This window comes from Hipposideros armiger, unplaced genomic scaffold (assembly GCF_001890085.2).
Source record: "Hipposideros armiger isolate ML-2016 unplaced genomic scaffold, ASM189008v1 scaffold_239, whole genome shotgun sequence".
Lineage (NCBI taxonomy): Eukaryota > Metazoa > Chordata > Mammalia > Chiroptera > Hipposideridae > Hipposideros > Hipposideros armiger.
The window spans coordinates 2198740-2222538 of record NW_017731589.1 but is presented as its reverse complement, the minus strand read 5'-3'; the positions used below and the strand labels follow the sequence as shown (position 1 = coordinate 2222538).

At 50.0% G+C, this 23799-nt stretch overlaps 1 protein-coding gene across 3 annotated transcripts in view; it reads right to left on the bottom strand.

Annotated features, from left to right (window-relative positions):
- The window catches only part of LOC109389672 (dipeptidyl aminopeptidase-like protein 6), a 624125-nt gene that overhangs the window by 428363 nt on the left and 171963 nt on the right, over window positions 1–23799 (bottom strand). The window contains exon 1 of one of the 3 annotated variants that reach the window (XM_019655447.1): window positions 14909–15555. The exons of the other annotated variants lie outside the window; for them this stretch is intronic. Within the exon in view, the coding sequence (XP_019510992.1) occupies window positions 14909–15139 (231 nt within the window). The 5' untranslated portion in view covers window positions 15140–15555. Of the gene's footprint in view, window positions 1–14908; window positions 15556–23799 lie in introns of those variants that run through there. 3 annotated transcript variants of the gene reach the window in all.

Below are 23799 nucleotides of genomic sequence, written 5' to 3'. Positions count from 1 at the left end.
GTCCCTCTCTCCCCCAGCCGCCCACCTCACAGGAGAGACTCCCCACCATGACGTATAGCCCTGGGTCTGTCATCCCACCGTGGGTTGAGTCCGGGGAAGTCACACAGGTGTGCGCCCTGGGCCACAGCAGGGACCATGCCTGAGTCTGCCTGTGTTGACACCGTCTCCTCACCTCCGAGAACAGCTCAGATGAAGGGCTTGACACCCCTGATCAAAAGGGTGGCATGTCACACAGTTTCGGGCTCGTCCCTGTGCTAGATGTTCACCTGTCTGTGTGCTCATGTGTGTGTGAGTGTGACTGTGTGAGTGTGACTGTGCATGTGTGAGTGTGAGTATGACTATGTGAGTGTGTGTGTGTGTGTGTGTGTGTGTGTGTGTGCGCACGCATGCACACGATGGAAACCTGAAACTAACTAGCTAAGCCCAACATGAATGGAAGAAATATACTGGCCTCCTTGATTTGTTCTATGAGGAGAAAAGTCACCGTATGCTGTTTCATCTCTAACACCCTTTGCACCTGTCACCTGCTCTCCACTCCTGACAGCCAGGACACACTCCCTTGTTGGGGCTGAGTGCAGAGACCTCCCAACCTCCCAAAGCTACAGAAACCCCTTCAAATCCACCGCAGCACCTCAGAATTCGATGGCGCACCCAGCTTGCCATCTATCTGGGTTCAGAGCCTGAGTGAAGCAACGTCTGGGGTGTTTTCAGGGAAAAGAAAAGTTGCTGGTCTCATTGCTCATAGAGAGGCCAGGTCATTACAAGTCAGCGATTACATTCAAGGGAAATTTTATGAGAAACAAAATGAGAAGTTGTTTTTAAATTACTGTAGCGAGTCCTTATCTGGACAATTTCCATAAATCACCCCACCAATTTTCCAGTTGATGTTCACTTTGTCACATACGGCCGTGCTTGCCGGCGTGTCCTGTGAGAATGCATTCTCCAGGTGCCTCTCACCTGTTTTGCAGGTGTCCCTTCGCCTAGCAGCTCACGCCTCAGCAACATTTTCAGTGTCTTTCTAGGTGGACCCACTCTGATCACAGCCGGGGACAAGTTATTTACTGGGCACTAACTGTGTGTAATATTTCATGTTCTCAATCATAAAACGGACTCCGAGAGAAGCAGTGTTTTCCCACAACCGTTTCCTAGTTGAATTTGAAGGCACTGGGGGCCTTTCTGTGAACGACCTTGGTGGCTGCGTCTGCCCTTTGTTGAGATGACAGGGACCCAGGAGATAACGTAGGATCAGGGTGCACTTCCCCGGTTGTCCTCCTCTCAGGTGGGGAGCGTGACCCAGAAGCCACGGTTTCAAACCTCCCCACATTTCCTCCACAAATGTGGGTGCAGGGGTGGTGCCAGGGCAAAGCCACGCCATGGGGGAGCTGGATGGAGTCTGTCATCCTCGGCTCCTCCTAAAACCTCATGTCCATCAGCCTCGCTCTCCCATAAGCAAACCACTCAGTCAACCTCCATACCAGGATTGCAGGTGAGGCGTAGATATATGAGATCGCTGCTAAATCATCGGTGCGCATGGGACCCTGAGGGGTTATCAGGTTCCCTTCTCTCCACACTTCCAACCCCAAGCCGATGGCTCTGCCCTAAGGGTCTTTCTTCCTTCCTTCCAAGAACAGCCAGATCTCGTGAGAAGGCCTGTACGACAATATTGCATTTATATATGACGTGTCTGGTGCCACTCTAAGTGTTTTACTGTATTAACTCCACCTTCACAATACACCGATGACAGAGACACCACAATGCTTTCTTTACTATTATAAATAAGGAAACTGCAGTACAAACACAGCTCAGGAACTTTATTAGGCTACGTGCTGAGTCAGCGGTGGGTGGGGAGTGTTCAGGCTCGGGCAGATTGAGTCCAGGCCTGCACACCCACCCGCTGTGATGTGGGACGGGCTGCAGGGAGCCTTGAGAGAGCCACCAAATGAGGACCCAGACATGTTTACTGTAATCATGGTATGAGACACATGCATGACTGAATTTTACACTTTTATACACCGTCACGAGCACAGCTCATTAACAGAGCCCTGCTGGCATCGCGAGTTTACTGGGTAGCTGGGCTGACTCTCAAGAAGAGCCATTAATACCAAAATCCCTTTTTCCTGTGAGACTGTGTACACAAGTAAAGTATTTATAAAGGGCAGCTGGTTCCAGGAGGGGGCCAAGTTCTGTTGGCTCCGTCTCCCCTCCCCCACCTCGGCGGCTCCCGTCAGAAACCCCGTGACTCTGTGAAGCTGAGTTTGAAAATCATGACTCCAAACGGCAGCCCGGGGTCAGGCTTCTCTGAGCCAGGTCAAGTGGGCACCACTGATGGACAGTGTGGCTTGGATGCTGTCGCATGGAGGCCTTTGACCTTCCTGGCCGAATTCCATCTGCTCCCCAAGCTCACCTGGACCCCACGTCTGCTCCCCAGGCTGCGCTCTGCTATCCTGTCTGAGGTTTCCCCACCTAGACCCCCACCTGAACGCCCAATGGCCTCACTCCTCCTTCTCAGGTCATCTGTATGTCCCCAATGACTGGCACGTGACTGTGCTGTGACAGTGAGAGGCTGAGTGTGGCGGCCTGGGATCATCCCAGACCCCGGAAATCATATACTCCAACCCCTCAGAGACATAAAGGGGGAGACGGGAGAACACCCCAAGTAGACCCGGCCTGGGCTGCCTGGCAGGTAGCTGGCAGGTCTTCAGGTGTCTGGGGCCCCCTGGGTCTCTCAGGAGGGTGTGCGAGCCATATACTCCCCTCTCGCCCTGGACTCGAACGGGTGCTGAGCCCTGAAACTCGCACACTCCCTCACACCCCTATTCTTTATGTAATCATTGCAGAGAGCGTGCTTTCGTGAGGCTCTGGCTACGTAAAGCCCATGGCAGAGCGGGCTCTCCACAGCTATGCCTTTCCTTATTATCTGTTGCACTGTCCTGAACTGACGGCGAGCACGTCGGCACCACTCGATGAATCCAGAACCACACATGCTTATTATCGCCTCTTTAGGCGAAGGAGGGAACCTGCCTGCAGACTCTAGGTCACGCGTTCCACGTGGTGCCCGGGACACACACGGGATTCCAATGGGAGGGTGGCTGCGACGCCCCCAGCGTGGTCCCACAGCACAGCTCGGTCTGATGCGAACAGAAGCACATTCATAACACGCGTCTGCATTCCAACCCTGTCTGGCAATGGAAAATGCTTCCTTTGCATAATTTATTTCAAGTGTCACGAATCAAAGTCTCAAGACACCTCTGGAGGGGCGCGAGGGAAGGTCGTCCTGCAGGTCGGCAGGGAAATCAGGATGGAACCTGAAGAGCTCAGGCTCCCGTCCTCGCGGGTCCTAGGTGCCAGGTGGCTGTGACCGCATCATCCTAACAACATATGATGTGGGGCAGTAAGGGGCCTCAGGAAGTTTTAGATAGATTCCAGACTCCAGGAACTGTTTTCCCCTGCCAGCAACTCTGCATTTTGGTCCGGGGTCTTTAGTTTTCCTCTAGTGACACACACTACAAACAAGACTCTGATTTGACTTTCTACCTGCCAGGTTAAGGGATGATCACAGCATCATGGGAAAAAGAAGCTGCAGTCTTCTTCTATCACTTAAATTGAAAATTAGCTCATGCACATTTCTAATCAAAAGCAACTTATCATCCCGCTGTATTTATGGGAACCTCTTCTGCTCAAAGATTGGCGTCTTCTCTAATGAGACTTCCTTTCTTACTACTTTCTCTGATAACCACATAAAAGAGTCAGCAAACATAGCCATACATAAAAAAATATATTTAACTCACGCTGAGTTTTAAAATTCAGACACAGTATTACACATTTTAAGCAGGTCTGACAAAAAGAAACTCTACTTGACTTCTCAACCATCATCTTACGTTGGACCATTGGGAGGGGCCCGTTCATAACCAACCAACAAAGGAAACCCTGAAACAAAGAGACTCCATTTGCAGACACTTGTAAGCAGCCAAGAGGGGGTTCAGAGCCCTAACGTCAGAACACTTGCAATTTCAAAAAAAGTTTGGAGAATAGGGTTTTAATGGAGCTGTGATTATTCAGAAAGAAGCAAATGGAGATTTTTCAGGGAGGGCACCATTCATTCATTCATTCATTCATTTGTTCAACAAATAGTTACTGAGACCTTGGATGTGCCAGGTGCTGTCCTGGGCACCTGGCTATGTCAGAGGACAAATCAGTCAAAGACCCTTCTTCTAGTTCAGCTAATATCCCGACGGGGGAGACACAAATGAAAGAGCCATAGTGAGAAAAGTGTATTTCGGAAGCTGAAAACTGCCAGGGTAATAGAAAAGCACGTAGTGCAGGGTGGGCGTGTCAGGCGTGATGGGGGAGTTGCAATTCTAAACAGGGTGGGTAGTGTAGGCTGGACTAGGAAATGACACCAGAGCAGAGACCTGCAGGCATAAAGGAGCCAGACAAGGGGACACCCAGGCAAGCATGTGCCAGAGATGGCACAGCCAATGTGAAGGCCCAACGGGGAGAGCGGGGGAGGGGGAGGCTTCCTGTCGCCATAGGAACCCTTGAAGAGCGCCTGTCTGTGGTGAGGTCAGAACTCAAGGAAATGGACTTGGTCTGTAGCCCGACAGACTGGCCTGGAGCCGCAGCACATGTGTCACGGACAAGGGAGGGAGAACGTTCCCCGGGTGTCTGTTAGAGGAGAAAAGGACTCTTGGTTGTCTATAGGTGGGACTGGTAGCTAACGAGGGCTAGAGATGACCACGCGAGGTCCTCCCCGGCCCCAGAGACACTGCCGTGAGCCCCGGAGCAATGAAAGGCTGAAGAACAAGGCTGTGTTTCCTACGGCTGTGGTGGACTCCAGACCTGTTGGAGCAGAGGCAGGACCAGACAGGTCACGGGGACATTAGGATTCTGCCCAGGTGCTCTCCTGGCACCTGCGGGAACAGGAGCCTTGCTGACCGATGTGACCACCTCGGAGCCACAGGACAGTGGCCAGGAAGCGAGTCAGTGATCGCATCTTCAGGAAGCCAGCACCCAACAAGGAAGCCGGACGCCCGGCTCCCCCCAGCCAGCTCCCGTTTCTATAGCAACAAGGCCTCTGTCTTTCATGGCTTTCCCTTCTCCCTTTAATAGATAACCAGTCATTTAGGAGCCGGATCTCCTCTCCGCTCAGAGGAACGAAAAGTCTGCAGAGAAGGAAGGGAAACCCATGACCCCTTTCTGTATACAAACCGGAGATGAAACGGTCACGGGCGGGATGCTAATCGAGGGAGAAGCAGTCCTGCGCTAGAGGTTTCTGCTGCCGTTTCCTCTGCTTTAGGTGAAGACACCTACCCTTCAGCGGCCTCACTGTGAATAAGCTTGTCCTGGATCCACATAAGCGGGAAGGGCGAGCGTGCGCTGAGGACACAGGCCCCGGGACGGAGGTTCTGCGCCGCACGGAGCCTTCACAGCCCCTGCGTGCGACCCTCGACTTCCGAGGCTGCACCGTTCGTTTTCCTCGTCGCCGTGGAGCAACCCACCCATCCGCCCCTCCACCGACTGCCTGGTCCGTCTGCCATCACCCAGACCTCAGGGGAGGAATGATGGGACACAGCAGACGGACGCTCTCCGCCCTCCGTGGCCTCCTCAGGGGCGTTTCCGTTTCAGTCTCCTTGGGAGCTGAAAAGTGTTATGTAAGATATGGGAAGGTAGAGTTTCCGAAAGCGCCAATTCTGTCCATTGAAAATGATGCCACTGGGGCCCAGAAGCAAGGAACAGCAACCCGTCCCCACTCACATTCATCCCGCTGTGTCTGTCAGCTCAGGGCCGGTTATGCTGTGCTAACACCATCTCAGGGGCTCACACACCAAAGCGTCTATCTTCAGATACTACCTGAAATATGGGTGGTTTCCATGGCAAATGGGAAGAGACCGCACAGCAACTCACGCGCTGGGTCTGCGCCCACTGACACCCCCATTCCACCTGCCAGGAATCCACACGGCCACACGGAACACTAAGGGGCAGAGGAGCCCGGCCCTACCGGTGCCCACAGACCGGAAACACTGCAGAGTGACACGGACGACCCCCACCTCTACCCACACGAGAAGCCAGGCCTCTCCAAACACTTTGCTGGAGCTCCAGTTTGAAAACTCTGAACCAAACTTGACTCCCCCACCACCACCCGCCCCACCGGCATCTCCCGTGCCTCCCCCCACCTAACCGCAGCCTCCTGTAAGTTTCAGCTGGGCCGTGTCCCATCTGAAGGCGGGGTGCCCTGGCGAAGGAGGAAACACAAGCGTGGGGCTGCTCACAGGTGGGCCCCCTCCAGATTCAGCTACCCACCCACAGCCCAGTTCTCTCCAACTTGGCAATGGAGGACGTCTGCTCCCAGGTTGGGAAAGATGGGGTGAGCATAACGCAGACCTCAAAGCTCACCTGGGAAGTCGCTAGGTATCCTGTAGCGGAGCCCATGTGTCCTAGAAAAGCACATCAATTCCCTTCACGCACATTCATGGGAAAACATGCAAACGTGGGCGGTGAAGAAACTAACCCTTAAGGCAGAAAATGAGAAGGGAGGATGTGGGGGCATGTGACTTCGTCCACCGTGTGAGGACAGCTCTGCTTTTGATCAGGAGGTACAACAACCAAGGTCGTGGACAGAGGCACAGAGGACAGGACGCACATCCCAGGGACCAGGGCTGTTCCCACGGGGCTGGCGACCTCAGAAGGCTGTAAACACCTTGTGACTCTAAAAGTTTTCAGAGATGAGATAACTTCACCTCTCCGGACTTTCATACAGGCTTCTCGTTTTTACTTGTTTTTAATTTTTTTGTAAAATGTGATTGGATGGGATTTTTGCATGAGGCATATAAAGGGTCTGAATGCAGCTTAGAAAGCTGAGAGTTTTGGAGAGAACGCCTGGGGGACTGGAGAGCAGTGATTCTTGTATTTCTCCACCTTTAATTTCTGCTTCATTCTCCTCCCCTCTCCCCCTTCATATGACTTCCTGGATTCCTGGCCCCTTATTCCATTTCTGGTCCGCTTCTGGCCAAAGCTACCTTAGATATATTACGTGCATAATATATAAAATATAATGGATATGTACAATTACATAAATGTCACAGACAGTATAACAAAGAGCCCATTGCTATATGAGAGCTGCTATATTCATTCCAGCAATTCTGTCTTTAAAATAAATCTTCCCAAATAGTAAACAACAGGAGGTAGAAAAGATGAATTGGTCTTCTCAGTTCCAAATGGGAGGAAATGCTTACACTCCCTACTCGACTTTTTTCAAAACATAAACATTAAAATTGACCAAAAATTATCTAAGACATCGAGAGAAATCTGAACACTATGGAAGTTAAAAATACATTTTTGCAACGACTGTCATACCCTGGAAAATCCTGCAGTTCCTTTTGAATTAAAAATAAAAGTGTGTGTGCGTGCGCGTGTGTGTGTGTGCACGTGTGCGTGCATGTGTGCGTGTCTGTGTCTGTGTGTGAGTGTATTTCTTCCCCATTTCCATTGGGTACATTGCTAGGATGACGTTCACGCACGCAAGCTGTTCATCTACATGTGCAGAGTTGACTGAAAATAGGTTTGCTTTTTTATTCAACATAAAGGCCATTGCAGGACCCGGGAACCGTCCTCTCTGCAGCCACAGGAGTCTCCCTCTTCCCTGCAGCCCTGCAGCCCTGCACGCCTCCGGTCCCTACCTTGTGCTGTCCCCAGCTTTCAGCCCCCAAAGCCTCTGCTGTCGCCCACTGTCACCTAAGCCATTCTGACTCGGAAAAGTGGGGTGTTCAACGCCTAATGCCTAGAATTCTACCAGCTGGGTCTTAAAGGTCTTATTGGCTCCTAGTCTTCCTGATACATACATACATATATATATGTAACCATCTTCTCCAATTGGGAACTAAAACCAATTCATCCTTTCTACCTCCTATTGTTTACTATTTAGGAAGATTTATTTTAAAGACAGACTTACTGTAATTAATGCAGCTATATATATATATACATATATATATATTCCTCAATTATATAATATATATATAATATATATATATATTCCTCAATTATGGAGCAAAACTAAACATTTCCTGTATTTCAAATGGAGCTGGATGCTGCTGGAAACATAGGAAAACAGAAAGCAGCAGATGGAGGCGCACAAGTGAAGCCACTGGGGAAATTGTCTCTGGCAAAAATCTTAACTGTGAGAAAATTCTTTGCGTTTCCCTTCGACAATTAGCACGTCCATGTAGAACCTAAATGATGTGGGCGGTTAGATTTCACGATGTCCACGGTTTTTAAACTCAGTGATATGAGGAAGTCAATTCCTCCCCTGGACTGTGGTACTGTGGCGTCTACAAGAAGAACCCAGGAGACAATGGAGGAATGAGCCTGTCGGAGGCCCCAAGAACACAGCGATTTGCCAAATATTATTCACATAATTACTGATCCTCTTCCCATGTGCAAAATTGGATGTTATCAAATTTTAAAATGTTCCTTTTCGGATAATTTCATAATGCTCGATCATTCCAAAGATAAACGTTCCCAGAGTCGTTAACCAGAAAGACTGAGTATGTCTTGCATGTACATAAAATCAAACCAATGTGCTTAAAATGGAAGCAACTCATAAAATGGCGCTCAGGGCCCTTAACACTAAATTAGGCGGAATTTAATTTGAAAAGGATCGCTCTACACATTAGTTTGAAAGGCAAGGCTCCATGCACAGGATCGATCGATACTCTCCACGGCAGAGCAGCATTCTGCATGCACTTGGTAAAGGCATCATTATCATCAGAGTAATTAAAAGGAACAGGGTTATATACAATCGGCATGTACATCTTACTCAGCAACTCCTGCCAGTTGCTTGCAAAAATTAAACTCATTAATCATTCTGACTCAAAAGGAGAAAAAGCGTTGGGTACAAAATAAAAAAAGCTCCAGCTTATGAAGAAAAAAAATATATATCCAAAGCCAACAACTAGAGAAATTCCTATTGACATAGTGATGCTAGAATATTAATCTCATCTGGGAAAACGAATGGGTTCCATTGTCAAAAACATGATATGCTATTCTAATGCTTCAGGCCTCCTTAAGTCTAAAGGTAACATATACAAGTAAATTATTTAAAAGGCCACATGAGCAGCAATAAAAATAAAAAAAAGCATGCCGCAGAAAGCAGGCTCCCATGCCCACCTCCAGGTGTCTTCCTGCTACACCGAGCTCAAATCCACTGGGAAGGCATCGTTTCCATTTTTCACAAACAAATTTGGCTTTAAGCAAACACATACTTTTTTTGGCTGGCTATGGATAGCAAAGGCTTGTTAACACGTTGAAATTTGTTTGCTCTAATTCTCAGTCGACAACTGACTCATCCAAATGAAAAGAAAGTAGGCTTCCCCTTATTAATTTTTCAAGCCAACAGATTAGCTCTGTTATGCTTCCCTCTCTCGCCAAGGCAATTAGGAAGGAGACCAAGACACCTGCGGGCATGCTTTCAACGACTACAAGGTGCAGCGCAGGGGCCAGGGGTCCCGGTGCTGTGCTTGGTGTCACCTGTCACTCAGAACTTTCGGTTCATGTCACTCGTCTTACTTCCTTGTCACACACACAACTTCCTGATTATCCCTACATTCTCTGTGCTGAAGACAGTCAGCAAAATTTTACATGATTTTGTTACAGACATACTTTCCGAAAATTCTCTATAGGCATAGAATGATAGTTTAAAAACGTAAGTGATCGTTCACTGTATGAAAACATTCACAGAGAGATGGTTTTCGGTAGTAAACGCTTCCCCTGTGTTTAAAGTGTGTTCTGAAGTGGAAAAACTCAACTTTTCAGGAGGACAACTATTGCATCCAGCAGGGTGCTATGATATAGTGTTACAGGGCATGAAAACCCGTAGGGGGACCTCAAAGCTGATCTAGGGAGTACTGAGTGTTACAAGAAAGAAACTAAGACCTTGAGAGAAAGTAATTTGTACACGCTTTCATATACTGCGTGCCAAGCGAGGAAGGAAAAGGAGTGGCAGAGCCAGTAAGAGAATGAAGGAGATCAGGCAGAAAGTTATTTAGACTAAGCAGATGAAAAGAGAGGAGGAATGGCAAAGTTAGGAATATGTTCCATGTAGATATCTTGTCACCGCCACAGAAATGATCTAGAGTCGAGCTGCCTGGCCTGTGGAACAGAAACTCGGACGAGAGCTCAAGAAGGTGACCCCTGGGCCCTTTCAATTCTACAATCCTGTAAAACAGAAAAGCAAATTATCTTCAGAAGAAATGCTTGGAGACATACGTCGTAGTATTAAAGCTACTTTCATCGACGTCTAGGACAGAAGCTGCAGGATATACTCAGCTCCCGTGATCTTCATTCTGGCTTATCTAGTATCTAATTTACCTTAAGAAGGAAGCGTGAAAGGGAAGAAGAGAAGAGTGGAGGCCCAAATCCAGGAATGTAGGCTCTTGCACCCTCCTACGTTAAGGGTGGGAGATGGAAATATTTACCAAAGAACTCAAAGGCCAAGTTCAGAGAAAGAGGGAGAGACAGGGCATGAATGCATGCAGCACCATGAAAGACACGTGACACAAAAGCTTGAAGTGAAGGGTGGTGCACATCAAGGGGTGTGACAAAGTAGCAACAAAGTGAAAAGAGGCGTCCTAGAGGCCGTATATGAGGTCACTAAGAGAACACCAATGGCATTTGGTGTGCAGCTTCTGTAGTGAAGACAGTCAGGGTGCAAGCCTGCCACCAAATGAAATAAAAAAACAAAAACAAAACAAGGATTATTGATAGCAAGTAATCAATGGTAACTACTTGATTAAGAAGTTGGACAGTAAAAGAAGAAAAGACAAACAGGACAGTAGGCAGAGCTAGTAATAGGGACCAGTGAAAATGATCTTTGTTTCTCTTTGCAGGAAAAGAAGAAAGAACTGGTAGGGAAGGAACGAGTAAGGGGTAATATTATTAGTTATAGCAACAAGATATATTCATTGAGCATTTCCCAGCACCTGCTCTGTAGGTACTTTTTTTTATGAGAAGTGGAGGTCGTAACTCTACAAGCATCCTCAGTGAAAGCTATCCTGTGCTATCCCATAGCTGTTCCGTATGTCAGTCCATTAAGCATTTCCAAATGAGTCATGATAACTGGATGCTTTAGCCTTTTCTTCATGTGTTGGGAAAATAATGTGAAATTAAATATTTTAAAAACAACATTTAAAACCAGAGCAGAAGAAAGTAATAGGACATATAAACATATTTGTGAAGCCAAGCTACTCAAAAAAATTAAAGTTGCTAAATCCCAAGGAGAAATTAATGGGATGCTGACATCATACCAGCGAAAAAAATCAAGACAGATAGATGATGGCTGGTTGCTGAAAGGGTCACGAAATTGGCCGTCGGGCAGACAGACATCATGAGCACTGATTTGTTGGTCAATCCCCGTTTTGGTCAATTTGCTGTTTTAAAATCCTGCTATTGTTGCATTTGTATTATTAGGAAATCATGTGTCACCAAAAAATGAAGAATACAGACACATGCTGATGTGACCTCAACAAGACTACAGCCCTGACAGTCGCCAAGGCCTCCAAGGCCTTTAAGAAATAAAAAAGATACACCTGAGACTAATATAACATTGTTTGCCAACATTTTAATAAAAATTGTTTTAAAAGAAATGCTCAAGCAGGGGTGTGACAAAGTTCAGTATTTTAAAATTTGTCATAGTTAATTCCTATTGGAAGTGACTAAATTCTATTAAAAGTCACTTCTAGCAACATTTCCTTTAAAAGTCAACTTATTTTTAAACCTACAAAATGAACTTTAAATCAAAATAGCTATTGATTCCTCAGAGGGGTTGCTCAAGTAATTGACTTCACATTTAAATAAATCTAAGATGGATGAAGAAACCAACCCTGACAGAAAAGGCACCCTGGCTTTATTTCTATGTCACAGTTAAACTTCACATTTTAGAACTGACTGCCCCCCCCCAAAGCAGGCTTTTCTGTGGTGCTACATGGGGGGAGGTCCCACATACCTGTAGTTTGTGCAGGTAAGTGGTGCATTGCTAGTTCATTACCTGCCATGCAAACCTCCGCATCTGATTTATCTCTGCTAGACCTTGCGACTACCTTAAATTTAAATTGGGGAGGGGGGAATTATCCATTCTCAATCATATTCAGGCAGGCATGTGTGCACACATACAGAGGTCAAGAACTCCATTTTACTTTCCCCTTTGTGGGTGGAAGGACAAGAGGCACAGAGCCCACTGGGCTTTAAAGGCATGCTGATTGTCATCATCTCAGCGACCAAGGCGGGGAAGCTGTTTCTGTACCATGGGACAGCTAGCTGTCTCTGACTGACAAACCACCCACCTTAGTATTAGAACTGAGCAGAGAGAACTGCCAGAGATTCCCTGGGCGCTAATACAGAGGATACTTCAGCACCTCGGACAGCTCCCACCTAAGCAAGCTACATAGACTAATTGGCAGCGTGTCCCCAATTAGTCGTATATCCTCAGGTTTAAATTTGGGTAGCAAAACGATTACTCAAGATTCATTAATCCTGACAAGGGCTGGTATCAGAAAGGCAGGTTTTTATAGCTACTGTTTTTAACTAGTACCTGTTATCTTAAACTAATTACAGACGGTATTCCTGGAGGTAAAGCGGTGTGTTCCCTATGCACATCTATGTTTGAGTAAATTTTTTGACATACTTTTCCAATTTTAATAACTTTTCTGAGAAAAGCACATAAATATTTTAAGAAAGCGATGCTACCTCTGTGCTAGCCCTGTGTCATTGTTTTAATCGCACATTTTAAATGTTTATATATATTTCATAAGGATACTGCATATACATACGCTATACTTATAATTACATACCACACACACACACACACACACACACACACACACACACTCTTCTATATTTTTCAAGAAGAAACAATGATGTCAGGACTTGATGAGTTTAAGTTAGAGATGCTGTTCAGAGCCTCATCAGGAGAAACCATTTGCAAATTTAAATCCCCAATTTGTTCCTTAGTTCAACCCTTTTGCTAATCTGAGAAACAGAGCTAGACAAATGTCAAACAGAAAAGAAGGAAATATACGCCCCAGGCTAAGATGAAAAAAAAGGAAAAAGATGGGTGGAGATCAACAGAATTCAGAGCCTCTCGCCTTTCCTTTCTCCTAGCGACACCTAGAGACTCTGAGAAGAAATTGCATCGCTCTCACGCCAAGCATAACACAATTGGACAGTTTTAAGTTAGATTGAAGGCAAAAAGTGCATCATTTCCGTCTGCACTGCAGCTGAATTGCCTTTCCCAAGATTCTCGGTAGTTTAATCCTTCAGAATTTTGCACCAACCCCAATGAACCCCTCCCTCTTCAAAGATGTCCAGTTCCTTAAACCTGAAGAATTCCTGAATTTCCCTTAGGTCCTGACCCACTGAAATGAGGGTCATCTCTCTGGTCGTCTCCATGGAACCAGGGGAGACTCCAAGTCTTCCGAAAGAAAATAAGAGAATCTCATGCAAAATCTGATGCACGGTGTGGTGTGTGTGTGTCTGCGCACGCGCGTGCAAATTTAGGTCATCTCTGTTACAGTCTCCACATCCTCCATTCATAAAACAAACCAAAGACGACCAGTAACAACAACAAAACCCCAGTGACTTTTTCAGAACTGCCCCAGGGAACGCACTCAGACTCCGCCCCACACGCACCCACCTTGCACTATAAAAGGAATAAGCAAATGGTGAGGCAGTGTGATGCAAGGTAGGGCACATTTAACAACCACAACCCCTGCTCCGTGCTGGGACTGCTACCTATGTCAGGGGAGGCTGAGAGTCCTGTGTGAGCGCCAGTGCCCAACTGGGAACCCCTCAAAGGTACATGTGGAGAGTTCTACAACCCCACACATTCTGCACCTCTCTAGGGGCTGCACCAGCCAAGCCAGCCCTGCTCTCTGTCTGAGAGCTTGTCTGGGATTTTTCTCTTCTCCCTGGGAAGAGAAGGTCTCAGAAAACGTTTGCTTCCTCTCTTGGAGGTCATCCCTGGCCCTCTGAATAGCTGGATGGGATCAACAGAAGCGGTGGAACACACCTATCTATCTATGCAGCCCCCTGGTGTCCTGCCTGAGTCATCGGTTACTAAGGTGATATGCAAATCCAACCTTTGAAACCCAGGCTTCCAGCTCTGAGAAGCGTAGGAAACGTGCTCCCGGAGAAGTTTTCAGCTAACACGGTCTAAGGGAGAGTTGCTAGTCCGAGGCTGGGTGTGATGGGCAGGCAGGGCCTGAGGCCCGGCAGCGAAAACTGGGCTGGGCCCTGGGACAGGTGGTTGGGCCTCCGGTGCTGGTGCTTTTATTTTTTGTGGTTGTTGTTAAAGAAAACCACCACCATCACCACCACCGCTACCAGCAAGGGTGGGGGTGGCGGTGCGGGGAGCGCCTTGGAGAAGTGAGAAGTGGACAGCGTCGCCAGGGGGGCTGCTGGGGGGGAGCGCAAGGGGCAGAATCCAGTGACAAGTGGGAGGGAGAGAAAAAGCGCCTGGGACATTATCTTCCCCGAGTCTTAAAGCAGCAAAACAAAGAAAAAATCAACTTGTAACTACAACCAGACCGAATTCTCTGCTTAGGACCCACTGCTCCGTGCGGTTAACAACAGACTCCACCCGCCCTGGAAGCCGCCGGCTAATCCCACGTTCCGGCAGCTCAGCACCACAGGCGCTGCTCTCAAGCCACCAACTCCTGGCCGCCGGCGCCGCGGAGACCCGCTCCAGGACCGCGGTGACCGCGACCGCCGCTAAGGGTGCATTTGGGGGGCGCTCCCGGAAGCGCAGGGGGACGGGAGGGGGGGAGGACCGCCGAAGACCATCCGGGACGCGAGCGGACGCCTCGCCCCGCGCGCTCGGCCCCAAGCCCGTGCCGCCCCCCAGCCACCGGGATGCGCTTACGTCCTCGTCGTCGCAGTCGCTCCGCGCCTGGTACTGGAACCGGGGCCGGCCGCCCGCGCCGCCGCCGCGCTCCCGGGGCCCCGCCGCGGTCGCCTGGGCTCCGAGGGGCTTGGGCCCCGCGCCGTCGTCCTCGGGCCCCTGGCCGCCCAGCAGGCGGCTGGCCTCCGGGGGCGCCGGGAAGGACCGGGAGGTGTTGATCTTGCCCGTGAAGCGCTGGTACAGCGAAGCCATGGGTCCCCGCGCGCGCCCGCCGGCTGGCTGCGGGGCGGCTTTCCCTTTCGCCGTCTCGCTCTCGGGCTCCCCACCCGCTACAGGGGGGGCGCGGGGAAGAGGAGGGGGACGAGGCAAGTGGCCGCGGGCGCTGCTCGGCGCGCCGCGCTCCCGCCGCCGAGCGACCGCCCGGCCCAGCCCCTCGGCCCCCCCGGCGCTCGGCGCGGCGGGGTCTGGGGGCGCGCTCTCTGTCTCGCTCCCGTTCTGGGTTTTTCAACTCCTCGCCCGGGCCACGCGGGGCCTCCTCAAAGGCAGTGGCAGGGCGGGACCCACAGAGCAGCACCGAGGGGAGGGGGGGACGCCCAGGCCCCGGCACTGGCACCACCTAGAGCCGCGAACCCCCAGAGCGCGGCTCCCCGCTCCCCGCCCGGCGCCCAGGCGGCTCCTCCTCCCCACGCGGCCCGCCACCCGCCGGGTAATGGCGCCCGGGCGGCCGGGGGCTGGTGGCGAGGCGGGGGTGCACATGGGGGTGCGGGCGAGCAAACAGTAGGGCTGAAGGGAAGGGGCCCCGGGGAAACCGCTGTCAGATGCGCCCCCTTTCCTTTTCANGGGGGGGAGGACCGCCGAAGACCATCCGGGACGCGAGCGGACGCCTCGCCCCGCGCGCTCGGCCCCAAGCCCGTGCCGCCCCCCAGCCACCGGGATGCGCTTACGTCCTCGTCGTCGCAGTCGCTCCGCGCCTGGTACTGGAACCGGGGCCGGCCGCCCGCGCCGCCGCCGCGCTCCCGGGGCCCCGCCGCGGTCGCCTGGGCTCCGAGGGGCTTGGGCCCCGCGCCGTCGTCCTCGGGCCCCTGGCCGCCCAGCAGGCGGCTGGCCTCCGGGGGCGCCGGGAAGGACCGGGAGGTGTTGATCTTGCCCGTGAAGCGCTGGTACAGCGAAGCCATGGGTCCCCGCGCGCGCCCGCCGGCTGGCTGCGGGGCGGCTTTCCCTTTCGCCGTCTCGCTCTCGGGCTCCCCACCCGCTACAGGGGGGGCGCGGGGAAGAGGAGGGGGACGAGGCAAGTGGCCGCGGGCGCTGCTCGGCGCGCCGCGCTCCCGCCGCCGAGCGACCGCCCGGCCCAGCCCCTCGGCCCCCCCGGCGCTCGGCGCGGCGGGGTCTGGGGGCGCGCTCTCTGTCTCGCTCCCGTTCTGGGTTTTTCAACTCCTCGCCCGGGCCACGCGGGGCCTCCTCAAAGGCAGTGGCAGGGCGGGACCCACAGAGCAGCACCGAGGGGAGGGGGGGACGCCCAGGCCCCGGCACTGGCACCACCTAGAGCCGCGAACCCCCAGAGCGCGGCTCCCCGCTCCCCGCCCGGCGCCCAGGCGGCTCCTCCTCCCCACGCGGCCCGCCACCCGCCGGGTAATGGCGCCCGGGCGGCCGGGGGCTGGTGGCGAGGCGGGGGTGCACATGGGGGTGCGGGCGAGCAAACAGTAGGGCTGAAGGGAAGGGGCCCCGGGGAAACCGCTGTCAGATGCGCCCCCTTTCCTTTTCAAACCAAGCTCTGCTCTGAAAACAAATCCATTTCCCTCCGTCCAGCCTCAAAAGGACGGGCAGGAAAGGCCCGGGAAAGCAAGCCGGGGCGGGGGGCGGGAGTGGGGGCTGGGGGAGGCCTGCCGGAGCCTCGGGGCAACTCAGTTCAACGCTCCTCCCCCACACATCCCCTATGTGTGTACATCGCCAACTCCATTTTCGTTTTCAATAAATTCAGGCAGAGGCTGACACATGTGGGATGCGGGCAACTTTTCTAGAGCTTGCTCCGCGCCCCCCAACCCCCGCCCTCCGGGGGCGCTGAGAGGGGAGAGAGGACAGGAGCGGGGCCCGGTCCGGGTGCGCGCGGCTCTCCTGCGGCAACACAACGTGCTCCAGCGCCCCTGTGTGGACAGACGCGAGCTGCTCCGCGGGGCCTGGCTCCCACTCAGACCGCCGGCTCCTGGGGTTCTCCTTCCCTTTCCCGGCATGGGTTCCTCCCTTCCGGCCTCCGGGGTCCTCTCCCACCTTCTCGAATCCGCGCCGTCATCTTTCTAGAGGCTCTGGGCACGACTGCTTCCCGTCTAGTCCCGCACCCTCAGCCCCCGCGCCCCCACCGTCCTCTTCGTGAGGTCCCTTCACTCTTGTTTGCAGCCCTCCCAGCTGGGACGATCTGTGCCATCCTGAGTGCCAAGAGGGACTAGGCCCCCAAACTCGAGGCAGGGGATAGGCAGGAGGCTGCCCCTGCTCAGACCCTGTGCTGCTCGGTCCACACCAGGTCACGGTGGACATGTGTCTGCACCTTCACTTCCTCCAGGACTCAGCAGAGCTGCCTGCTCCACCGAGGTTCCACCACGACTTCTGTTCAGGCTTCCAGGAGCACAGGCGAGGCCATCACTCAGCAGGCCACACTCGCCAGCCTTTGCTGGGTTTGAGTCCAAGGCCATCTCCTGGTACCACTGCCCAAGACCAAAACCTCAGACGGACCCTGCCTAGTCCTGAACTTGTCTCCTCCCTCTGTCTCCTTACCCCGGAGGGAGAGGCTGGGGGCTGGTGAATGCCCCTGGGAAAGGGCCGCTTCCAGTCCCGTCCACACTCTCCAGAAGCTCTGAGCCCAATGGGCAGTTTTCAGTTTTAATCAAAACTTAACCACACCCTTCCTCTGCTTAATCCTCTCTGTTTTTCCCATCACTGTGTAGGAAGTGCATTCCTTAAGGTCATTTAAAAACACGTTTCTTTACAGCAACTATAAAAACAAAGAAACCCAGTATCCCCTAGCTAATAGGCTCCCTGCCAAGCCAATGCCCCCTGCACAGGCAGAGGTGCCACCACAGGTCTGAGGGGCGGGGACAGTTTCCCAGCCCCACTTGACTTGGAAGACAGAGGTAGCAATTACAAGAGCCATAAAGCTACAGACTTTAAAAGTCACCGCATTTAGATAGAAAACCTTTCTCTCATCCCCGACCCCAGCTGTGCTTTTGATCAGAGGAGCTACCCTTCCCTAAGGGGAGTTGAGAGGAAGGCTCCTGCCATGAGCTCTGGATGCCACAAGGGACTGACTTATGTAACATACATGGAGATGGAGGAACTATGCATGCGTGTGGTACAGCAACGGTAAGAGGCATTATATATACATTTCCGTACTAACATTTTATACAAAATATAGTATTTCTATGGAAACAGTTATACAGCACACACAATACTTGATGGCTATAGAACGCAATAGATTGAACATGAGATAAAGAAGGCACGCAGGGCCCTCACTTTTAAAAACTATGTCTTCAGGTGAGCTCAGAGAGATTCAAATTACCATTTGGTCAAAGTTAAAAATCCTAGTTAAAATATTCAGGCACTTAGGCTAAGCGCTTTCCCTTTAACATTATTTATACAATGAAAACAAAACTATAAATCTCATGAACAGTTCGGGGAAGAGCTGAAGTACAAATTTGTGTTGAGAGAAGCAAATCTGAAAATTAAACAACAGAAGTGGGGGCTCAGGATGAGCACGGCCCCTCGGAGGCAAGTGTGAAGGGGTAATCACAGGATGACACTGCGAGGTGGGGTTCTCAGGTGCAGTCTGGACTGAGGGCCCAGAAGGTAACTTAAAAAGAATTTGGCTGCGTTCTCCCACCTTGCATGTGGAACACGGTTCATTTCAAAGGGTGTTTTACACTTGCTGTGCAAGCCTGTGCACATGTGTTTCCAGCATGTGGGCACGCACACATCCAAATCTGCCCTAAACGTTGATACACGCATCACAGTCTATATGGTTAGATACACTGTCAGGACTCTGACGTCGCAAGTGTGAAAGAGTAAACCCGTTCATATTTTAGGACGAGTGAAGGAATGCAATGCAGAGGCTTGGAAACCAAGGCACTTAATGTATAAGATCCATAATTAATTCACTGCTTGCCTTCAATAACTTTTCAGAACCCCATCCCCCAAATAAGGAAAAAGATCCTAGAAGAGCAGCAAAAACGTTGCAACGGGCACTTAAATAGAGCTGCAGCATTTCAGAAGGGAACAAATATACCAATAGCTGTCCCCACTCACCCTGTCACTAAACATCTCGAATACACTGTATACTCAAGTAGATTTCCATTCCTGCTTATTAGGCAGGCAGGGGAAAGTATGTTTACAAAAATATTCTGTGGATTGTTTCACAAGGTTTTAATTCCTCAATACTAAAACCTATGTCCACTGACCCTTTTTTTCCTACCTAGTTTCCTAGGATTATTCCTTCCTTGTTATTAAATAAAAGCATGAAGGTGTGCTCATTTTCCCTGGAACCAAATGACAAAACCAATACGTTAACCTCACTGGATTTGGGCAGATGCTGCAGAAGATGGCAGGAAGTCATTTTTTTGTTATTGTTGTTTAAATGACAGTAAAGGCAACTTTTGGGTCTCCATGCAAGCTAAGCATTATAAAAATACCGAAAGCACACTGAGTTCAGCAGCCTAAGCATGATTTATTTCTCAGCTAAGAGGTTTTCTTATTGCTAGGAGAGAAGTCTATCCTATAATTTACTTCCCCTTTCTCTGTGAGGAGGAGGAGGGCAGAACCCTATTTAAGATTTTTATTCTTTTCCAAATGCGGATATTTGGAGAAGTGAAATGGCCAGCCTAGCATAGTCTGAAGGAGGGGCTTCCTGAAACACTAGACATCAGTATCTTTCAGATATTAGCACCTGAACTTGCATAAGTGGGGAGAAGTAAAGCAACAATTCGGTAGCTTGAGAAAATAGGTGCTGAATACATAAATACAAACGATGTTCTCAACTCTCTCCACCTCCATCTGTCTCTGTCTCTATCTCTATCTCTATTTTTCTTTCTTTAAAAAATGGTTTTTGCAAGATGGCTACCAGTTAGGGTCTGGGTGGTATGACTTCTTCCCAAACTTCACCAACAGGTAAGGTCCAGCACAAGAGAAAAAGAATTGCTGTCCCTGGCTTTCAAAAACCACAGTGTTCAAGTATGAATGGAGTTCATTTTGAGCTTTCCAAATTGATACTGAAAGATTCATGTGTTTTAAAGAAAAACATTTATTTCAACCCAACGAAAAAGGCTTACTGCAAAATTAATGAAGTTCAATTTTAATCTGCCAGCAGCGCTTTTCTCTGCATTTGCGACTGTCATCGTGCAGCTGCCTGGTTTGTACACAGAGTTCAACACATACATACAACTCACGACCCTAGCAGCACGCACACAGCCGCACGCACTTCATCAGCAGGAGTGGCCGAGCTGACGGCCACGTCAGTGACAGCCACCCATGCAACTGAATGGCTCATGTCTCCCTCGTGAAAATACGTGAGGGCTTCGTCAGAACCTCCCCTTCCTTTCTCTGCGACTCCCCCTCTCACCTGCCCTCCAGACACCGGACCCTAATCCATTTCCTCTTTCCTCACAGTTTTTATCTTCCTTTCTCCCCTGTCCCTTTCTTGTCACTCATCCTTGTCTTTGCTCTTCGTCAATGGCAGGCTATATATGTTTTTTCTCTAAAAATTCCCTGCTGTTCTCTATGTACAAAAACTTGCTCTTGACGACCAACGCTGCCTCAGAAATGATCCAAGTCACCACTTTCCCTCCGAGAGGAGGCGCCAGCTTCTGTCTTCTCACATTTTCTCAAGGTAGATGATAGTTGCCGCAATGTGTCTCCCAAGGGTTCTTAAGGTTTTCAGAGCATGAGGTAAAGAAGACAGGCTGTGGTTTCTGCATGTCCCCGGTGATCATTTGAGCGTCACCAAGTCGTTACCTGAAATGTCTCAATTTCTGCACCAGGCATATTCGCTCAGGAGGTGAGGCAGAACCGCCCTTAGAGCTCCATGCCCTTTCCAACCTCCCGCTTATCTGAGTCTGGTGAATTAAGTTACATCTGCTTCCCTTTAACGTTAAAGTGACGCCGATGAGACTCTGCAATTTGGAGCTCCAATTTTCTAAGCCACAGAGGCGACGGTTGTGTGCTGCAGGAAGAGAAAGCTCTATCCTGTGACCCATGAGGCTGAGTCGGCCACAGAACTAAATGTGAAGCAGGCTAGGTGGGACCCAGGGCTCAGCCCCTCACTTGGGGCTTTAATTTTTGCATCATGTCCCCCAAAGCGATTCTCAGCATTTTTCTTGAAAGCACCACTGGACTAGAAAAGGATAGCTAGAAACAAGGTCATTCAAATGTGGGGTCTTCTTCAGAGAGGAGAGGACAGGGCTCATGTGCATTCATGGGGTCCTGCCATGCACATGATCCTCACTTGCACACCACTAGAAATGGTCACAAAAAATTAAAAATGTGACTCCACTAAAAAGCACGCCAGTTGTGAAGAATGGGAGGGGGTACGGCGGCAGGCAGGATGGACATTTAGGGAGGCTGAGTGTGAGGCTGATTTAAGGGACCCTAAGAAGACGGGGCTGGTCCACCAAAAATAGCAAAAGGAAGTAATTGAAGCCCCATGAACTGGCCTGCAGGTCCACACATGCCTACAGCCAGTGCATGCTTCTGGCCAGGTGACACAGAGGGAAGAGAAAAGAGGGCCTCCTCTGAGTGGCAAAGAGTGACAATGAGATGCCATCGAGTCAGGCCCAGAAGCCATCTCAGAGGCAGGTCAAGGGCAGGAGAAGGGCCACCCGCCTCCTGGACGTTTCAGTCCCCAGGAATGTGGATCTTGGAATAAATGTGTGTGGAATAAGCCGTCAAGGTGGGGATGCCTTGTTACAGAGTGTGCTTGTATCATTAGCTCGCTAAAACAAAACCCACACCCACGCACGGGCAGCGGGATGGCTAATGTCAGCGCTGATGGCAAGCGTCCCGCTCACTCACCCAGGAAATGCCCGAGTGCCTACTGAGAGCCAATCACTGCGCTATGTTCTCGGGAAGAAATCAAGACCTGAGATGAATACAGTCTTTGCTTCCAAACAGATCACAGCCCACGCTCCTGACAGCGCCTGAGGGCGGATGCTGTCAATTCCATGGCCAGATCAATAATGCCTATGTTTTTGGGAACAGATGTAGTTTTCTCCATTTCTCATTCATTTTGCTCCATTCCAGCTCTGCTAGTTTTATTAGGGAAAGACTGCTAGAAACCACTAGATCCCAATGCGCCCACAATTATGCCTCACTTGCTCACTGGAGGAGAGCAGCATTTTCAACGCACTGACGCAGTGGCTCTGAAAGGCTGGTCCCTGGACCAGCCATGTAAGGATCACCTAGGAATTTGTCAGAAATGAAAACGGGAGGGGGGGGCATCCCAAACTCCCTAAATCAGAACTTGGGTCTGAAGACTAGCAATCTGCATTTGAATAAGTGATGGTGATGCACACTCAAGTTTGAGAAGCACTGCATTAGAATAATGCAGAACAGTGCTTTTCTCCATGCGCCAAGAGAGCTAGAAGGTTCCTAACGTGTTTTCTTATTCTGAAAGGGCTCACCCATTTCAAGGACTTAGCAGGGTTTCTCCGGATGAGAGGAGTTTTTCGAGAATGTGCGAAGGCCCATCTTCCTCGTTTACACAGAAGCTATCTCAGCAGTTGTTTCAAAGCCCAAGTACAATGGAGTCAAGTTGGTCTTTGCAGGACATTTTCAGAACGCTGTTTTGTCCTTGAATTGAAATGTTTAAGGATCATCTCAGGAAGAAGATGGTGACCAAAGGGGAGTGACAAAGCAGACACCAAAGACAAAATCAAAGCTAAGATACCATGCCTATTGGGGATGAGCTCAGAGGTAGTTTGATTTTGCACATTAGCAGAAAGCCTCTCCCATTTTGCCAGAATACATGCAATTTGGCAGACCAGCTCTGCAGAATTGCAAGAAATTAAAAATAAAAAAGCCTTACTTTCAAAAACCAATTTCATTAAAAAGTCCTCTGTGCTTCTCATTTAAACTCATTGCTTTTTTTAATGCAATGAAAAAAACCTTGTCACGAATTAAAAATCGATGAAGTTAATAAACATAGTTAAGATGAAAACTGATTTTTATGAACTTAATTTTCCTGAATCTACTCTTTTACAGCACCTTAAAAATGTTCATTACACAATCCATTTCATTATTATTTTTCTCTGTCACTTGAGGTTCCCTCCAAATTTCTGTGGGACATACTTACAAATTTAAAAGTGGGCTGATATCACTTTAGGTGGTTCAACAGTTCCTGAATTTTTTAACACGTTCTCTGGACCATGTCCTCATGTTTACTGTTTATGGGTAACTATCAACATAGACACAAGAGGCCCTAAATGTGGAGGATAAGGCTCAGCCCCGGGACAGAACAGTAACTTCAAGCTCTGGACCTTCACATTGTCTTGAGCACGTACGAGAGCTATCTGTGCAAAACGCTGACTCGTGCACATGCGGACATGCCTGACCTGAGAAGCAACGCGCGGCTTCTCATTAACGCAAACATTACATGAGGAGCAATAACAGTGAAAGGAGGACATGGCATCTGCGTCACATGGGGAATTCAATTCGCTGTGCACAGTAACTCTGTCAACTCTAGTCTGCCCATTTCTGAACAGTTTCCTTCCCCAAAAGGGGGAAATCAGGCTTGTCTATACTACTGATAGCATTTCAAGTCATTGGACCCGGAACTCAAAAAAGGAACTCCCCTAACAATTACTTATATTTCTATTCTGCTTGACAGGTAAACAGAAACTGCCTGTTGGTGAAATAAATCCATTAGTCCTATCAGCCTG